This window comes from Bolinopsis microptera, chromosome 13, assembly GCF_026151205.1.
Source record: "Bolinopsis microptera isolate Bmic1 chromosome 13, MBARI_Bmic_1.0, whole genome shotgun sequence".
Classification (NCBI taxonomy): Eukaryota; Metazoa; Ctenophora; class Tentaculata; order Lobata; family Bolinopsidae; genus Bolinopsis; species Bolinopsis microptera.
In genome coordinates, this window is record NC_087084.1 from 15,505,394 (window position 1) to 15,525,679 (window position 20,286).

A 20,286-nucleotide genomic window follows, 5' to 3' on the forward strand; every position below is an offset into this window, starting at 1 on the left:
TTCACGTCATCTTACGAACAATGAAAGTCTAAACATCATTCTCCGATAACATTGTAATAGAGATTAAAAGTGTTTTCTAAAGATAACAGCTGTAGGTAGGTTACTGAGATGTAATGGCAGCGCTGATCTTCATAGAGCATTGGGAGGAGAGGAGTGGTGTTGTGGAGGATGTGTTCGCTGCTGCCAGGTCCGCACTTTATAACTACATTCAATTACCTGGGGGGGGGGGGGGTCAGCTACCTGGGGGGGTGGGGGGGGTCAGCTACTTGAGGGGGGGGGGGGGTCAATAGAGCATTGGGAGGAGAGGAGTGGTGTTGTGGAGGATGTGTTCGCTGCAGCCAGGTCCGCACTTTTTAACTACATTCAAATACTTGGGGGGGGGGGGGGTCAGCTACCTGGGGGGGGGGGGGTCAGCTACTTGAGGGGGGGGGGGGGTCAGCTACTTGAGGGGGGGGGGTCAATAGAGCATTGGGAGGAGAGGAGTGGTGTTGTGGAGGATGTGTTCGCTGCAGCCAGGTCCGCACTTTTTAACTACATTCAAATACTTGGGGGGGGGGGGGGTCAGCTACTTGAGGGGGGGGGGGTCAGCTACTTGAGGGGGGGGGGGGGGGGGGGTCAGCTACTTGAGGGGGGGGGGGTCAGCTACTTGAGGGGGGGGGGGGTCAATAGATTGGGAGGAGAGGAGTGGTGTTGTGGAGGATGTGTTCGCTGCAGCCAGGTCCGCACTTTATAACTACATTCAAATACTTGGGGGGGGGGTCAGCTACCTGGGGGGGGGGGGGGGGTCAGCTACTTGGGGGGGGGGGGGGGGGTCAATAGAGCATTGGGAGGAGAGGAGCGGTGTTGTGGAGGATGTGTTCGCTGCAGCCAGGTCCGCACTTTTTAACTACATTCTAATACTTGTACTTGGAGGGGGGGGGGGTCAGCTACCTGGGGGGGGGGGGGTTAGCTACCTGGGGGGGGGGGTCAGCTACCTGGGGGGGGGGGTCAATAGAGCATTGGGAGGAGAGGAGCGGTGTTGTGGAGGATGTGTTCGCTGCAGCCAGGTCCGCACTTTATAACTACATTCAAATACTTGGGGGGGGGGGGGGGTCAGCTACCTGGGGGGGGGGGGGGGTCAGCTACTTGAGGGGGGGGGGGGGGGTCAATAGAGCATTGGGAGGAGAGGAGTGGTGTTGTGGAGGATGTGTTCGCTGCAGCCAGGTCCGCACTTTATAACTACATTCAAATACTTGGGGGGGGGGGGGGGGCCGGGGGGGTCAGCTACCTTGGGGGGGGGGTCAATAGAGCATTGGGAGGAGAGGAGTGGTGTTGTGGAGGATGTGTTCGCTGCAGCCAGGTCCGCACTTTATAACTACATTCAAATACTTGTACTTGGGGGGGGGGGGGGGGGGGGGTCAGCTACCTGGGGGGGTCAGCTACTTGAGGGGGGGTCAATAGAGCATTGGGAGGAGAGGAGTGGTGTTGTGGAGGATGTGTTCGCTGCTGCCAGGTCCGCACTTTATAACTACATTCAAATACTTGGGGGGGGGGGGGTCAGCTACCTGGGGGGGGGGGGTCAGCTACTTGAGGGGGGGGGGGGGGGGGTCAGCTACTTGAGGGGGGGGGGTCAATAGAGCATTGGGAGGAGAGGAGTGGTGTTGTGGAGGATGTGTTCGCTGCAGCCAGGTCCGCACTTTTTAACTACATTCAAATACTTGGGGGGGGGGGGGTCAGCTACTTGAGGGGGGGGGGTCAGCTACTTGAGGGGGGGGGTCAGCTACTTGAGGGGGGGGGGGGGGGGTCAGCTACTTGAGGGGGGGGGGTCAATAGATTGGGAGGAGAGGAGTGGTGTTGTGGAGGATGTGTTCGCTGCAGCCAGGTCCGCACTTTATAACTACATTCAAATACTTGGGGGGGGGTCAGCTACCTGGGGGGAGGGGTCAGCTACTGGGGGGGGGGGGTCAGCTACTTGGGGGGGGGGGGTCAATAGAGCATTGGGAGGAGAGGAGTGGTGTTGTGGAGGATGTGTTCGCTGCAGCCAGGTCCGCACTTTTTAACTACATTCTAATACTTGTACTTGGAGGGGGGGGGTCAGCTACCTGGGGGGGGGGGGGGGGTTAGCTACCTGGGGGGGGGGGGTCAGCTACCTGGGGGGGGGTCAATAGAGCATTGGGAGGAGAGGAGCGGTGTTGTGGAGGATGTGTTCGCTGCAGCCAGGTCCGCACTTTATAACTACATTCAAATACTTGGGGGGGGGGGGGGGGGTCAGCTACCTGGGGGGGGGGGGGGGTCAGCTACTTGAGGGGGGGGGGTCAATAGAGCATTGGGAGGAGAGGAGTGGTGTTGTGGAGGATGTGTTCGCTGCAGCCAGGTCCGCACTTTATAACTACATTCAAATACTTGGGGGGGGGGGGGGGCCGGGGGGGTCAGCTACCTGGGGGGGGGGTCAATAGAGCATTGGGAGGAGAGGAGTGGTGTTGTGGAGGATGTGTTCGCTGCAGCCAGGTCCGCACTTTATAACTACATTCAAATACCTTGTACTTGGGGGGGGGGGGGGTCAGCTACCTGGGGGGGTCAGCTACTTGAGGGGGGGTCAATAGAGCATTGGGAGGAGAGGAGTGGTGTTGTGGAGGATGTGTTCGCTGCTGCCAGGTCCGCACTTTATAACTACATTCAAATACTTGGGGGGGGGGGGGGGGGGGGGCCGGGGGGGTCAGCTACCTTGGGGGGGGGGGTCAATAGAGCATTGGGAGGAGAGGAGTGGTGTTGTGGAGGATGTGTTCGCTGCAGCCAGGTCCGCACTTTATAACTACATTCAAATACTTGTACTTGGGGGGGGGGGGGGGGTCAGCTACCTGGGGGGGTCAGCTACTTGAGGGGGGGTCAATAGAGCATTGGGAGGAGAGGAGTGGTGTTGTGGAGGATGTGTTCGCTGCAGCCAGGTCCGCACTTTATAACTACATTCAAATACTTGTACTTGGGGCCGGGGGGGGGGGGGGGGTCAGCTACCTGGGGGGGTCAGCTACTTGAGGGGGGTCAATAGAGCATTGGGAGGAGAGGAGTGGTGTTGTGGAGGATGTGTTCGCTGCTGCCAGGTCCGCACTTTATAACTACATTCAAATACTTGGGGGGGGGGGGGGGGTCAGCTACCTGGGGGGGGGTCAGCTACCTGGGGGGGGCCGGGGGGGTCAGCTACCTGGGGGGGGGGTCAATAGAGCATTGGGAGGAGAGGAGTGGTGTTGTGGAGGATGTGTTCGCTGCTGCCAGGTCCGCACTTTTTAACTAATACTTCTTATCTAAATCATTTGCTCAATATCAATACTATATTAAATACTACATAATAAATCCCATAGAATTAACTCATCTATTGCATATTATTGTTATTTGTTAGATAACATCACGTGACAACACCCCAGAGAAGCTGAGCTGAACAGACAGAGAGAATACGATGCAGCTCTACACATTCAGGCTGTAATGAGGGGGGTCAGACTGAGACAGTTCATCAAGTACCTTCACATGTGTGCTATTAGAATACAGGTCATTACCCGTAATTAACTAATTAGTAATTACGCTTATAATTAGTTACCCTTATTTTCCCCTTATTTTTCATCATTGTTTGTCTTCATCTTTGCATTGAAGCTAAAAATAATGCACCCTGATACAGAAGTAATCCTAATGTTATCTTTAAATTTAAGGAATTAAGGGGGCCGCCCCCCCCCCCATCCCCCCGGCGCCCTTCCCCCTCCCCTCCCCCTCCCCCTCCCCTCCCCTCCCGGCCCCCTTCCCCCTCCCCTTCCGGCCCCCTTAATCGTATTGTAAAAATACTGCTCCCCAATACAGATGGCGTGGCGTGGGTACCTGGGAAGGATTGAATATCACAGACAACTAGCAGCTAAAGTTGAACAGCGCCAGTTGAACAATTACCACAACATGGCTACCAGTTAGTACTGCTTTTATTAAACCTTATATAAGGTTTTAATAAACCTTATATAATAATAGTACAGAACCAAAACTCAGAATTATTAGTTCAGACTGACCCTGGTTTAGGCGGACCTTTACTGATAGTTGAAATTCGACATATGACGTCATCTAGCGTCATCTAGCGTCATCTAGCGTGAAATATCGCCAGATGATGATAGATGACGCTAGATGACGCTAGATGACGCTAGATGACGCCAATTAGCGACATTGTCGCTAAGTGCACGGCACCTTTCGAATGTCGCTATCTAGCGCTATCTAGCGCTATCTAGCGCTATCTAGCGCTATATGACGCTATATGACGCTATATGACGCTAGATGACGCTAGATGACGCTAGATGACGCTAAGCACGCAGCACTGACGCCAGGCGACAGATAGCGCTATTTTCATAAAATTTCCGCCCTTTTTTTTGCGACATCTAGCGTTATCTAGCGCTATCTAACGCTATATGTCGCAACGACATCTGACGCAGCGCTATCTAGCGCTATCTAGCGTCATCTAGCGTCATCTAGCGTCATCTAGCGTCATATAGCGTCATATAGCGTCATATAGCGCTAGATAGCGCTAGATAGCGCTAGATAGCGCTAGATAGCGACATTCGAAAGGTGCCGTGCACTTAGCGACAATGTCGCTAATTGGCGTCATCTAGCGTCATCTAGCGTCATCTAGCGTCATCTATCATCATCTGGCGATATTTCACGCTAGATGACGCTAGATGACGTCATATGTCGAATTTCAACTATCAGTAAAGGTCCGTTTAGGCGTACTCCCTTCACTTTAACTGAACATTTTAACCCAATTTATATTTCTAAAGTCTGAAGAACAGATTGCACATTATAAATACTAGCAGGAACCCGTATAATATAACCCTAAACGGTGTCAAGACTCAAGAGACTAAAATAATTATTCCCTATTTAATTCGCGTTTTTGACACCACTTGGGGGCCCAAATTTTGGGCTCTAAAATCATTATTCCTTGGCCAATTTTTTATTTTTTCATGCTGATTTGGAGGCCATTAAAGCATTCGACCCAGTCAAAAAAGTTTCAGTTGTATACCTTTCTGGTTTTTGCGGAAAGTTGCGTTAAAGTTGATGCCGTGGTGTCAGTAAAATGGCACGGATAACTATCGTCTCGCTTTATATATAGTAAGATGCGCAGAAAAAAAAGTAGAATAAGGCTACACCATGGAGCAGGAGCTTACAAGGAAGCAGCTAGTTACCATAGTAACCATAGTAACCATAGTAACCATAGTAACCATAGTAACCATAGTAACTATAGTAACCATAGTAACCATAGTAACTATAGTAACCATAGTAACCATAGGAACCATAGTAACCATAGTAACCATAGTAACCATAGTAACCATAGTGAAATTCGGTACTTTTGTCAGATAATCGACAAATATGGAATTTTGAATTATTATTTATTCATAACGTTCTAAAATGATATTTTCAGAAATAAAGAAGGTATGGAAGGGACACTATGTGCGGAAGAATGTGTATGATTACTACGCTATGAAGACTTATCTCGGCGCTCTTGAGGAGAAAAACAAGATTGTCAGGTTTGTAGTTTCTGTTATAAACTATGAAGATGTTTGTAGAATGACACTAAGTTTTAAAACAAAATCAGATCGCTCATTTTCATGAATTTCAAAAACCTTCTACCAAAATATATTAAATCTACAAATATTATTATGTAATTCTGCCCTAATCTCTTGGAACTTGAAATTTTAATTCAATCGACAGCTTTAAAATCTGTTGTACGATTAAAATCAAGACTAAGTAAGTAATATAACTTTACAAATTTGCATTAGTATAACTTTATATTATTTGTACAATTTTACATATTAGACAATCAAATCTTCTGATCATTACAACATGTGTGTTCTGTTCCAGGGAGAGATTGCATCATGAGCACATGATGATGTACATTGTACATTGTACATATTTCATAGTACATTGTACATAGTACATAGTACATTTATCTGATGTAAATTGTTTCCAGGGAGAGATTGCGGGAGTATGAGCAGGAGATGAAAGAGAGAGAAGCTCTGGAGGCGGAGGTGAAGGAGCTAGAGAAATACGACAAATACGCAAGATCCTGCCATTATATGATGAGCACTAGAGTTGTAAGTATTTTAGCTAGATCCTGCCATTGTATGATGAGCACATGACGATGCACAATGTACATTGTACATAGTATGTATGATAGTACATTTATCTGCTGTTAATTCTACTGATATCTGAGTTAAATTAGAAATTATCCAGTTATCCGAATAATCCGCAACTTACTAAGTGTAGCCACGAGCAATGTCAATTCCAAAACAGCAATCCCAAATAATCAGTCCTACAGTAACCATGCCGTGCGAAACCAGTGAATCCAGTTTAATATGTAACTGAAACCGGTTCAACCTGTTATAAACCTGATCCTCTGTTTCATTATTGATTATTGGTTGGAATGGAAGGTTGAGAAGCTCTTTGTGGCAAAACCGGTTATCAGTACATGCAGTAAGCTATGGTACCATGCATATGTGTAGTGACTGGTGAAGGAAGTCACGTGACTGGTGAAGGAAGTCACGTGACTGGTGAAGGAAGTCACGTGACTGGTGAAGGAAGTCACGTGACTGGTGAAGGAAGTCACGTGACTGGTGAAGGAAGTCACGTGACTGGTGAAGGAAGTCACGTGACTGGTGAAGGAAGTCACGTGACTGATGAAGGAAGTCACGTGACTGGTGAAGGAAGTCACGTGACTGGTGAAGGAAGTCACGTGACTGGTGAAGGAAGTCACGTGACTGGTGAAGGAAGTCACGTGACTGGTGAAGGAAGTCACGTGACTGGTGAAGGAAGTCACGTGACTGGTGAAGGAAGTCACGTGACTGGTGAAGATGAGTGCATCACGTGATGTTATGTTATCTTACCAGTGGTTGTACAGGGGGATGTCAGGTAGGGATCCAATAGTGGTATGTCACAAACACCTGAATATTAGAAAGTTGTTAGATTACTGTAATAATTTAATCTCTGACTCAATTAACAGCACACTTTTTATAACGTAATCACTCAAATTTTTTTTTTTTTTTTTTTTTTTGTTCAGGGAGCAGGCTTGCCACATAGGTGCAGGAGTACCGAACGTTTAGGCAGGGTGCTAGGTTATGGAACACACTCAATTAGGTAGTATGAGAGTCCGAAAATCTCCAAAAGGAGATGTCATCAGAGTGTGCTCCACTGCCTGACTAACCTGTGGGTAGAGTTCTTTAGACTCTATAACTATGACAGGCTGTATCTTCTGTGTGTTGCTGGGATCCAGTTTCCATGGTACCTATCGCCTATTTTTGAAGTAGGTGGAAGAAGTATAATCGATAATATTGTCCCCACTTACTAGAGGAATTTTAAAAAAAAAAAAAATTTATTTATTCATTTATTTTTTAATTTGTTATAAGAAGACGAGCTGATGGTATCGAAAGGTGGATGCTGTAAAAAACAAAGGTAGTGAATATAATATATGAATATAACTCAAATTACTTACTAGTAGTTTTGTAGTAGTCACTCCTAATACTTACTAGTAGTTTTGTAGTAGTCACTAACATTACTTACTAGTAGTTTTGTAGTAATCACTAGCGTCATCTAGTGAACTAGAGAACTTAACCCACTGCTGATTAGAGCTCCAGATCTCACTACACTCCCCCTGAGCCCAGGTGATCTTGTAGACGATAGTATTGTTACTGAGCAGGATAAAGTGGGTGGGAGAGTAGAATAGGGTGGTGGTGAGACTGTCTCCTTCTCGGGCTACTACTGGTATACTCTGCAAGAGTGGGGTATTAGTGGGGTATTAGTGGTGTTTTAGTGGCGTTTTAGTGGCGTTTTAGTGGCGTTTTAGTGGCGTTTTAGTGGGGTCTTAGTGGGGTCTTAGTGGGATCATACAACAACAACAACAACAACATGGCGAACCTAGCAAGCTAGGAACGAGGGGCCGATCTCCTTTTCGTGTAGCGCTCGGCCACGGTCCTTTCGGTACAGATTTCCCTGCAGCATAGTCGGGACGCTGGCCCAGGCATATGCACTCGTGTTATTTTCGCAGCTCTAATGAAAGCCACTACCATTTACACCATGGTTTGGTGAGTGACGGCTGCCCTTCAGTTTTTGAGATTTTGGCCCGACTGGGTTTTCGAACTCGCAACCTTCAGGCCAGTAGACAAGCGGATTAACCAACTAAGCCACTGAGCCACTAAACAGTGGGATCATAGTGGGGTCTTAGTGGGATCTTAGTGGGGTCTTAGCTGTATTATAAATCAGTTATCCTAATAACAACAGAAAATGGTTATTAAAGTGCGATGTTATAATTATGTTATAATTATGATGGCATAATTACATCGTATATCTCAGTACAAGAATGATAAACAGAACTCGTTTTCTCCGCTAAATATACGATGGTAAGCGCAATGTTAGGATAAGTGAATATGTGTATCTTCTCCCTGTAGCTGCTCAGGGTAGTGTTGATCTGCAGTGCAGTAGTTGCTGTACTAAACGATAGCTTTCTGTTCTTGGTCACTGTTTTCCAACTTGCAGACGACTCTGAAGTTAGTGTCGTTATACTAGTTGGTGTAGTTGTCATGGTAACTTGTGTAGTTGTCATGGTAACTAGTGTAGTTGTCATGGTAAATTTCTGTTCTTGGTTACTGTTTTCCAACTTGCCAACGACTCTGAAGTTAGTTTCGTCATACTAGTTGGTGTAGTTGTCATGGTAACTAGTGTAGTTGTCATGGTAACTAGTGTAGTTGTCATGGTAAATTTCTGTTCTTGGTTACTGTTTTCCAACTTGCCAACGACTCTGAAGTTAGTTTCGTTATACTAGTTGGTGTAGTTGTCATGGTAACTAGTGTAGTTGTCATGGTAACTAGTGTAGTTGTCATGGTAAATTTCTGTTCTTGGTCACTGTTTTCCAACTTGCAGACGACTCTGAAGTTAGTGTCGTTATAACATAAATATGTAAAGGAATCTTAAAGTTACTGATAGATGGAGAAGGGTTAAGATCTTAAGGAGGTCGAGAATTGGTATTTAGTTGAAAAAGCCGTACCAGCAAATCAACACACTTGCCTATTGAGTAAGTTAGTAATTACAGCAAAATAACAAACTTACCTATTGAGTAAGTCAGTAACAGCAGCAAAATAACAAACTTACCTATTGAGTAAGTCAGTAACAGCAGCAAGACTGTAACAACTAACCACAATTTCATTGCATTAACACTAAAACATTGCTAAAACATAGTATTTTGTATTGTGTACTGAATAAAAAGGTCACACAGCCAATATAATCATGTCCACTGTGTTTGGTAAAGAGACTAAAAGAGGGTTGTAAAACCTTGTTATGACGTGGTAATGACCTAACAAGGTGATCAGGTCGTTACAGTGGAATTAGAACAATGATTTAGACTGACAGAGGAACAGGCTAGGACCTGAAACAGGACGTGAAGCTATTAACTTGACATACAGTCAGAGGACAGGTGTGTTATTAACAGGTGTCTAACGAATACCTTTGAGTTATTTAAAGAGTCAACCGAGCTCAGAGATAATGAGCAGGTCTGAAGTTCCTGAAGTTACAAAGTATGACAACACAAATTACAATTAGTATTGTTTAGTGAGGCTTATTGTACGCTCGCTTAGTACGTAAATTTGATTTCCGTGATAAAACTGAGAATAATATTTTAAAACAAAAGAAATAAAAAGGAATAATATTTATAAAGAAGTGGTTAGAAAGTGTAGTTCTGAGTGACTCTTTGTTCATCGAACACATGGCCTAAAACTGAAACTGAAAACAACTTAAAAATTTAAAACACATGTCAAGTGTCAACAAAGAACCACACTTGTTCATATAACAAGTATAAACTGTCCGCTGTGGTTGACAAGTGTTTCGCTATGGTTAACATTTGACATTTTGACAAATGTTTCTCAAACGGCCACCTACAGATTTACAGAACTAGGGCTCAACTAACCAACTGAGTTCATCGTCTCATGGTGATCTAGATTGGGTTGAGAAAGGGTGCAACTGTCTGACAGCCAGCTTATTATGGCGGTGACAGCGGATTAGAGCCGACATAAGACATGAGACATGCCCAGGAGGTGACCGGGATTCCCGGTCCCGGTCCCGGTCAACCGGGTCAAGTCAAATTTTTCATCCCGGTCGCGGTCCCGGTCCCGGTCAAATGCTGATTTATGATCCCGGTCCCGGTCCCGGTCCCGGTTAATTCAGGATTCTTGGTCCCAGTCCCGGTCCCTGTCCCGGTCAATCACTCAAATTTGCCGGGATTTTAACCGGGATCTTTTACATAATTTCATTCACTGTGATTTTAAGTTTTTACTTTCATTCATTGTGAATTTCATCTTTAAACAACCTCTGAGCCAAATAAAACAATGTTTAAAATTGCTAAACAAGTTTACTAGTTTAGGTAACTAATATCGTTACATAACTCATAAGTGCAAACTAACATCAAGTTTTCAACTCGGGCTACGCCCAATTGTCAATTGGAATCGGAGAATGAAACTGTTGAATAATTTGAGGGATCATTGATCGAGGAATGAGGAATGAGGGTGAACTTGAGTAATCAGTACATGAACATTATTGGTGTAGTACATTAGGCCCATGCCCCATATTGACGGTTTTTTTTTCAATTATAATGTAAATGAAAGTTGCAGCTTTTAATATGAGAATACCAGTTTTGGTCCCGGTCATCCCGGTCATCCCGGTCAAATCCCGGTCATCCCGGTCAAATCCCGGTCATCCCGGTCATCCCGGTAAAATTGGATTGTTGGTCCCGGTCCCGGTCCCGGTCCCGGTAAGATAGAAATCCCAGAAATTATTGGTCCCGGTCCCGGTCCCGGTCACGGTAAATTGATAATCTCAGTCCCGGTCCCGGTCAAGTCACATTTTGTATCCCGGTCCCGGTCCCGGTCCCGGTCAGGCCTAAAATCATGTCCCGGTCACCTCCTGGACATGCCCAGTAACTTCTCAATACCTACAATTGTATCAGGGTAACTTTTGTTACGGTATTTAATAACCATGGATATTTTGCCATGGATACCATGTTACCATGGTTACTATGGTTGTCTTGTTGATTGTGTTAATTAATTGGCAACTTCCCAACCTAAGTCAATGGCAGATCTTCTACAAGAGCAATTTAGCTCTGTTTTCAGTGATCCAGATTGTCCCGATGTTCAAAATCCCCAGTTCATGGCAGCAGATATAACGCAACCACTAACTGACGAAGATTTTGTTATTTCTGATGAAGACATCATATCGGCTATTTCTGCAATCTCACCCGATTCGGGTTGTGGACCAGATGGAGTGCCAGTTTGTCTTCTCAAGACATGTGCTCAAGAACTGTGCCAACCCATTAAACTTATCTGGACGGAATCATACACCCTGGGTCTTGTACCCAAATTCTATAAGGAGACACACATTTCTCCTCTCTACAAAAAGGGAAACCGGGCACATGCAGTGAACTACCGTCCCGTTGCCCTCACCTCACACATCATCAAGATCTATGAGCGCATTCTACGGAGCACCATGGTCAAGTACTTAGATGAAAATGAAATTTTGTGTGATAATCAACATGGATTTCGTTCGGGAAGGAGCTGTTTGACTCAGCTTCTTAGCCACTTCGACGACATCATGAGTGGCCTTTTGAGTGGGTCAGATACTGATGCAATATATCTAGACTTTGCGAAGGCCTTCGACAAGGTGGATCATCGTCTTCTCATTGATAAATTGCAAAAGTATGGATTTAACGGAAGGATTAGGGCCTGTCGTGATATCATGGATCGCTTAGGTTCCACCAGGATCTGGTAGTCCTCATAATTCTGCGGCCTCTATGTTTCGTCATCTCGCACAACTCTTTAAGAATCTTGTGGATTTGGCATGTGAAAATTCTTAAGTGGCTGGAGTCGTTTCTGTCGGACCGCCATCAACATGTTGTTCTGAACGGGGTGTCTTCCTTCGCAGCCTTGGTTATCAGTGGAGTCCCCCAAGGAACCGTTCTTGGACCCCTCCTTTTTATACTCTTCATAAATGACATGAAGCTTTGTGTGACTGGTTCAATTATAAGATTCTTTGCTGATGACACCCGTATACTGAAGCACATATATACAGAACAGGATGTTATCGTTCTTCAGCAAGATCTCGACCATGTCATTGCATGGGCCAAACGTAATAACATGGTTTTACATGAGGATAAGTTTGAGCTCCTAGTTCACCGGGGGAATCCTAATGATAGTCTGTATGAGCTGCCTTTTGTATGTCAAACACAAACATACAAGGTGTCAGGCGGTAATATGCTCTATCCTACAGACCAAGTTAAGGATCTTGGAGTTATAGTGTCTTCTGATATGTCGTGGTCACATCATGTCAGTTCTATGGCATCTCGAGCTAGAAAAGTGGCAGCCTGGGTGCTCAGTGCGTTCAAGTGCAGAAACAGAATCACAATGTTGACACTTTACAAGTCACTTATCCGAAGTCATTTAGAGTACTGCTGCCCTCTGTGGAATACCAGTAAAATTTCAGACATCCAACAGATTGAAGGAGTACAGCGTACTTTCACCTCAAGGATTTGGGGTGTTCAACATCTTGACTATTGGCAGCGGCTCAAAGCACTAAATCTAATGTCGATGCAAAGGAGGAGAGAGCGTTATATTATCATCCACATGTGGAAAATCTTACATCAACGCTGCCCAAATGACCTTGGGATTCTTTTTTCTACTCCATCAAGACACGGAATCAAGGCCACCATTCCAAGTCTCAGCAAGAGCAGTACTCAACGTCAACAGTCACTGTATGATGGTTCATTTGCAGTAATGGGGCCACGTTTATGGAACACCATTCCATCAGATCTTCACCTCATTGAAGACCCACTGCTGTTCAAAGCAAAACTATCAGCGTTTCTTAAACCGTTTCCAGATAACCCACCTGTGAGCAATTACAGCTGCCCTAATGGAAATTCTTTGCTGGACTGGAGTATGAATAAGGCAGCAGCGATGCTGCAAGGGCGGTCGAACTATTCGATGACCCAGTAGAGGAATCTACGAATCTCTCCAAAGTCCAAAGTCCAAGTGTAGATGTTGATAAATTCAGATAAACTTAGTATAACTTAGAATAATGGTTGTAATTTGAAACTGAAGTAGGTATTTTCATCTGTGATAATACTCCAATTTCCATGCTTATATTAGGTTGTTTAAACTTATTCTTAAGGCCAGAGGGGGGGAGGGTAAATTATCATTTTTTCAGTTTTCACAATTCACATATGTGATTAAAAAAAGCGAATTTGAGGTAAAGTTAACCTCATATTTCAAGAACAGAGGCAAATTTCAAAATTCTGTACATAACAGTAAGCCTTTGATTTAGGTACCGAGTAAAAATTAGGCATGATAATTGATAATTCATGCTACGGTTTACTTATTGATACTATTGGGAAAACAAGTTGAATTTCTTGAAAATCGAAGGGTCACTGCATTATAGATCATGACTGTATTATAACTTAAAATTTAATACTATATTTAAAACTTATTGGATTTTTTAAAGATTAATTGTTATATTCTTGGTTACTAGTTGCTAATATGAGCGGGATATAAAAAATACTTTGTTATATCACATTAAAAATGAACCTTTTATTAAATTAACTGTGAAATTTTTATCAATAAACTTTCAAAATGTTACACAAATACATCATTTTATTGTAAACAAAATTCGCAAAATGACCTGTACATGCCTTGACAAGTGACCGAGTGTAAACAAAATTAGGGACGCCGAAACACCAGTTGACCAGTAAACTGGTCATAGCAATTACATCGGGCCCTATATGCACCTATAAGTAATGCTAGGTTTATTCCATTGGACTAATAAGGTTACAGTCTAAAATACAAATATGATATCAATGTACCATAATTATAAACACAATTTATTAAACATATTTTATTACTTACATATTTTATTAATTTGATATTTAGATATAGTTAATTTAAAGATAACAAAAACTTTCAATTATCAAAATATATATAATATCGTTATCTATAACAAAAGTAGTTAAAATACATATAATTTGAAAATTTCTTTAAAACATTCGTTCGTACCTTACAATGAAACATACTTTAATTAAATGTTCGCTGTTGTTGAAAATCAAAAATATTTGTACTTAGGTCTCTGCTATAATAAGGTCGCCACATAAGTAAAATGCGGATAAAAAGTTGCGCATCTCGCATAACAATCATGCCTAATATGGAAGTACAGTAAAACCCTGATATTTTGGGGAGGAAATGGCCGCGATATATCGGGTTTTACCGTATTTGTGACCTTGTAAGGAATAGAGCGCGGGCTGTGAGCTTTATCCGATCTGCATTATGAAACACCACGTGTTGACGTAGCCATGGTAACTGTAGCACGTGGTAACCACGTGTTCCAAACTCTCATAATTGGCTCTGTGTCAACATCTTCCTGAACTCTGAGAAGCTTATATTTCCGTCGTGGTTCCGGTCCACCTGTATTAATGTTGTAAATAGTGGAATACCTATTATTTGTACTGGTGTAAAGTATGCGCATATTACGCATAATTAACTACTTTCTATCAATTGATCTAATTAATTAATTAAATAGTAAAATCTGTTTCTCACTTTGCGGAACAAGTATTTCATTTCTGGCTGGGTGATGCCCACATCTGCACAGTTCATAGCATCCCGCAACTCATCCAGTGATATCTCCCCTCCTGAGTCCTTGTCTATCATGTTAAACGCTTCAATCAGCTCGTCATTCCTGGAGTAATGGCAATGATATAGCAATGATATAGCAGTAACTCAGTAATAATGTAGCAATGATAGCTGCTCATGGTAGATAGTTACCATGGTTACGTTATTGTCAGACATTCCTACGATGGCCTAGAGCAGACCAATCAAAATTTCTCATTCTTCGAAACATTCGAGCCTTTGGTTTTAGAATTCATCAAATTCCTACCATTATTTTACAATTTACAGTCACGTGAAAGTGTCTAGTAGATAGTTACCATAGTTACTACTACAAGTAATGCCCATATAAGGAGTGACAATAGAGCTCACGTGAAAGTTTCTGACAAGTTTTTGTCAATTTCTTCAACAAGTTTCCAGTCGACTATCCTACTGCTGATTTCTTTTTCTATTGCTTCTAACAAATGTTTCATGTCTTCTTTGGTCGCTAATCTATGAAACCAAATCTGAGTCATTGTTCCAAAGTAACCTCCTTAAAGATTTTTATTGTTTCCTAAAATTTGCTAAATTTTTAATTGATTCAGATTTTATTGCAGCCAGCTACTTGCAGAGTGACAATACCGTAGTTACTATGGTTACCATGGTTACAATAAGCATCTACTATTGCAATACTGTATCAATAAAGTAGCAATAATATAACAATAATGATATTGTAGTAATAATGATATACTACTACAAGTATTAATGGTAGATAATTACCATGGTTACTACTACAAGTAATGCCCATATAAGGAGTGAAAATAAAGCTCACGTGAATTCGTCTGACATTAACCGGTCAATATACTCAACAAGTTCCCAACAGTCAATGGTCCCACTGATGTCGTCATCTATTGCTTCTAACAAATTCTTTAAATCTTCTTTAGTTGCTATCACTCCTGTGTAGTTGTGCATTATTTAAAAGTCCTACTATAAGTTAATTAAATGGCTAACTAATTATCTAATCATTTCTGGATTTGATGAAAATATAATGACCTAGATTGCTCATCATTTTAGCGAGCTAAGAGAGCAGCGTACACTAGTCCACACAACATATTACTATGGTTACCATGGTTATTATGGCTGCTGTGGTTACTATGGCTACTATGGTTACTATGGTTACTATATTTACTATAGTTACTATAGTTACTATGGTTACCTAGATTGCTCATCATTTTAGCGAGTTCGTCCAGCTCTAGTTCCCCGTTCCCGTCATCATCATACTTATCAAACAGTTCGTAAAGCTCCTCCACCTCCGCTTTATTGAGTGCTGGGGCCACGTGATCTCCCATCCCTCGACTGTGTTCACATATTACTAATATACTTTTAATACAATAACTGTGTGACACTGATTACGGAGGGGGGGGGGGGCGGTGGTAAAAACAAGTGATTACTTAATATTTTAGATAAGCATTAAGCATCTTTGAGCGTTTTGCAGGGAGTATCGCAAATAAAGCATTTTCCTTTAATGAAACTGAACCAAGTTCAAGCCAAACATTCTTGGCAAAAAAGAAGCGGAAACTTCCTTAGTTATTTCTGTTCTTCCGTTTTCGTTGTGTTAGTCGTCAACTGATTTAAAAGGGTAACCTTAGCAAGGTCACGGCAAGTAACCTTAGCAACCTTAGCAAAGGCGAGGCCGGTAACCTTAGCAACCCTAGCGAGGGCGAGGCCGGTAACCTTAGCAACCTTAGCAAGGGCGCGGCCGGTAACCTTAGCAACCCTAGCAAGGTCACGGCCAGTAACCTTAGCAACCTTAGCAAGGGCGAGGCCGGTAACCTTAGCAACCCTAGCAAGGGCGAGGCCGGTAACCTTAGCGACCTTAGCAAGGGCGAGGCCAGTAACCTTAGCAACCTTAGCAAGGGCGAGACCGGTAACCTAAGCAACCTTAGCAAGGGCGAGGCCGGTAACCTTAGCAACCCTAGCAAGGGCGAGGCCGGTAACCTTAGCAACCTTAGCAAGGGCGAGACCGGTAACCTAAGCAACCTTAGCAAGGGCGAGACCGGTAACCTAAGCAACCTTAGCAAGGGCGAGGCCTGTAACCTTAGCAACCTTAGCAAGGGCGAGGCCGGTAACCTTAGCAACCTTAGCAAGGGCGAGGCCGGTAACCTTAGCAACCCTAGCAAGGCACAGTGGGCTACCATGCTAGCATAGGCCTAAAATCGACTTTCTTAAATTTCTTTGAAAATAAGCTTACCTTATTGTAAAAAGCTAGCCCGATTTCATGCAAAATACCGTAATTAAAAACTTTGCAAGATGCCAAAATGGCGTCGCGTGAAAAAATAGCATTTTTCACTGTCAAGAAATTTTGCCTTTTTTAGCCAAAAATTGCCTAATATTTATTATTTTGGGCTAAAATGCCTGATCAAGGCAGTTTTTAATAATTGAAATACAGTATAGTACTTCAGAATACTCAGACATCTAAAAAAAACTGTGTGACTTTAACATTTTCACCTGATTTTTGACCGCGCCTTTTTTATGGCGTGTATTTTAGGCAATTTTTGGGGTATTTAACGACAGAAATCGTTGTTGGTTTGCAATAGTTCGGTATAATGCATGGTATCATCAGAAAGCTTAGACAATTCCCTATCAGATGCAATAAGAATCACTTTGGGCACTTTTGGGCAACTCTGTTTACAAAATTAAGAAACTCAAAAATTGGGTAAAATTTGCTGCATTTTTAGATAATTTATGAGCTCAATTTTGCTATTAAATTGACATATTTTAGTTATTCTCCATGTTTGTGGCATTTTTTGCATCCTAGACCAGATGCATATGGATGAAAAATCAAAATATCACAATTATTATAGTTAAAATTGATAAAAATCCAAAATATCTTGATTTTAAACGAAATTTTTGAAAATAACAGGAACAATTTTGGTGTTTCAGAAAATTTTGGTCATATAAATGGGCACAACTTTTGTTCTGATCAATATTTTTTCATAATTCAAAAAGATTTGAGTTCCTAAGATAGCTGTCCTTCGTTTACAGTTCATAAAAGAGCTTTAAAATTGATTAAACCTCTAAAAAACAACTTTTCCTGGGATCAGCCTCCTATTTTTGGACTTCAAGATTGCTTAAAATCGGCCCAAAAATTTTTTCTGAGACATTTTCGGCCCTGTAAATGATTGGAATCGTATTTTTGTACCCAAATTACCTTAGAAACAAAGTTAGGGGCATGTGTGATGGTCTAAAATACCCTATGCTAGCATGACCCCCACTCACAGCCCACTGTGCAAGGTCACGGCCAGTAACCTTAGCAACCCTAGCAAGGGCGAGGCCTGTAACCTAAGCAACCTTAGCAAGGGCGAGGCCAGTAACCTTAGCAACCTTAGCAAGGGCGAGACCGGTAACCTAAGCAACCTTAGCAAGGGCGAGGCCGGTAACCTTAGCAACCCTAGCAAGGTCACGGCCAGTAACCTTAGCAACCCTAGCAAGGTCACGGCCAGTAACCTTAGCAACCTTAGCAAAGGCGAGGCCGGTAACCTTAGCAACCCTAGCAAGGTCACGGCCAGTAACCTTAGCAACCTTAGCAAAGGCGAGGCCGGTAACCTTAGCATCCTTAGCAAGGGCGTGACCGGTAACCTTAGCATCCTTAGCAAGGGCGTGACCGGTAACCTTAGCAACCCTAGCAAGGTCACGGCCAGTAACCTTAGCAACCTTAGCAAGGGCGAGGCCGGTAACCTTAGCAACCTTAGCAAGGGCGCGGCTGGTAACCTTAGCAACCTTAGCAAGGGCGAGGCCGGTAACCTTAGCAACCTTAGCAAGGGCGCGGCTGGTAACCTTAGCAACCCTAGCAAGGGCGAGGCCGGTAACCTTAGCAACCTTAGCGAGGGTGCAGCCGATAACCTTAGCAAGGGTGCGGCTGGTAACCGTAGCAAGGGCGAGGCCGGTAACCTTAGCAACCTTAGCAAGGGCGCAGCCGGTAACCTTAGCAACCTTAGCAAGGGCGCGGCTGGTAACGTTAATTTCAAAGTTCAAACTACTGAAGTTCAACAAATCACATACAATGTGTCAGTCTGATTTACTTTGCACCGTTTAACTAAATAACTGTCCAACTGTATGTAGTAGCAGTAGTAAACCCATCAATCCAAACGTAATCAATTATCTAATTATCATTAACTGACCACAATTAAAGGACTGCCAAATTCAGAAGCAGATTCAGGTGCAAATCGATTAATTCTCCCGAATTCTGCGGAATAATGACACGGGATAGAACTTGGCTGATGATAAAGAGGAAAAGAAGAAGGCTAAGTGGTTTGCGAGGTAGTCTTGCTGCGTGACGTCACATGACCTGGTGTGACACACTGTGACACACCATGGACTGCCATATTCGGAGAAAATATTCTGAAGTTCCGCAGAAATGTTTCTGCGACCTCCTAGCGAGCGTTAATTTAAAGCGTGGAGGGGGTTATTTGGTTATATTAAAATTAATTAAGGGATTGATTAGTGTATAAAGTTATTCATAGCAACTTGAGGGAGGGAATTTAGACAAATGTTAATAAAGCTGTAAAGATCATAACGTCACTCCCAGGCGGTTACCATAGTAACCATACCTGGTTACTGGGTAGTTAATAGATTATTCTCAATTTTCTTGTTGTGTTCCACAATCCTTAACTCTAATAATAGAATAATGCGGAATATTGCTGTCAATTAACGACTAATCAACTGTTAAGCTGGTAAAATGAATTCCCTGTACACTTCACAGAGCCTAGTACTATGAGTGCTCGACATAAAATACTACAAGAGAGCCTTTTCTTTTAAAAACGGTAGTGCATTACCGTGCCAGGCGTCTATTACGGCACATTACAAATTATTTACATTCCTGCGATTTCTAATCCACCGCAACCCCCAGAAAGCTGGAGTGTTTGTGAAGGAGCAGGAGGTGTCAGTGTTTGAAGATCAGATAAAAGCCGTGTTTCCGAAGGATCTCGGCAAGAAGAAGAACAAATGGCACAAGTCCGCTCAGAAGACGGTTGATAACTCCACGTTTGAGCTTCCTCCCCTGAAACGAGTTCAAGTGAGTTCACACATCACTTTTTAAGGTATCTAGTTTCAAATATTTTATGGTATTCTTTAAAGTACTCATTGCAGGTCAAGCATTTGGTAAAACTTCGGTCTTGAAATTTCAACTTTTAAAGAACATTTAACAATGCTATTTATTACTTAAACTTTGTGTCAGGGCCCGTTTAAGAACCCTAGCGTTGTGTACATGCAGCGGCTCAAGTCACTCAAACCAACTCTCAAAGTGCAGACGACTTAAAACAAGAGGACGTGGTAAGTGAGCAGTTGTTTTGATTAAACAATTGTTTTGATGGATGGGAGTTCCAAGCAGTCATATATGTTGACTTTTTGATGCCGGAAAGTAAGCCCCTAGAGCGGCTTATGTTTTGACCTATTAATTCTGATGGTTTTCGGATAGTTTGTCCTGGGTACTTTGGAGAATGGGTTTTAACTGCAATAAATTGATCTTTGTTTTTTCTGACTGATAGATGATTTGGCTCAGATTAAATCCAAAACGTTTTTTTTTCAGAGAAAAGGATGTTTAAAGGAGAATGGTGTTAAACGAATTTATTGA

At 43.1% G+C, this 20,286-nt stretch overlaps 2 protein-coding genes across 2 annotated transcripts in view; both read left to right on the plus strand.

The window, feature by feature from the left end:
- Positions 1-20,286, plus strand: part of LOC134824863 (U2 snRNP-associated SURP motif-containing protein-like) — a 114,216-nt gene that overhangs the window by 35,892 nt on the left and 58,038 nt on the right. The window lies entirely within an intron of this gene.
- LOC134825265 (spermatogenesis-associated protein 17-like) lies at positions 94-19,979 on the plus strand. Its single transcript, XM_063837416.1, has 7 exons — positions 94-187; positions 3,399-3,519; positions 3,823-3,922; positions 5,417-5,522; positions 5,966-6,089; positions 19,564-19,728; positions 19,891-19,979. The coding sequence occupies exons 1-7, from the start codon at positions 114-116 to the stop codon at positions 19,969-19,971; spliced, it is 771 nt and encodes a 256-aa protein (XP_063693486.1). The 5' UTR covers positions 94-113; the 3' UTR covers positions 19,972-19,979.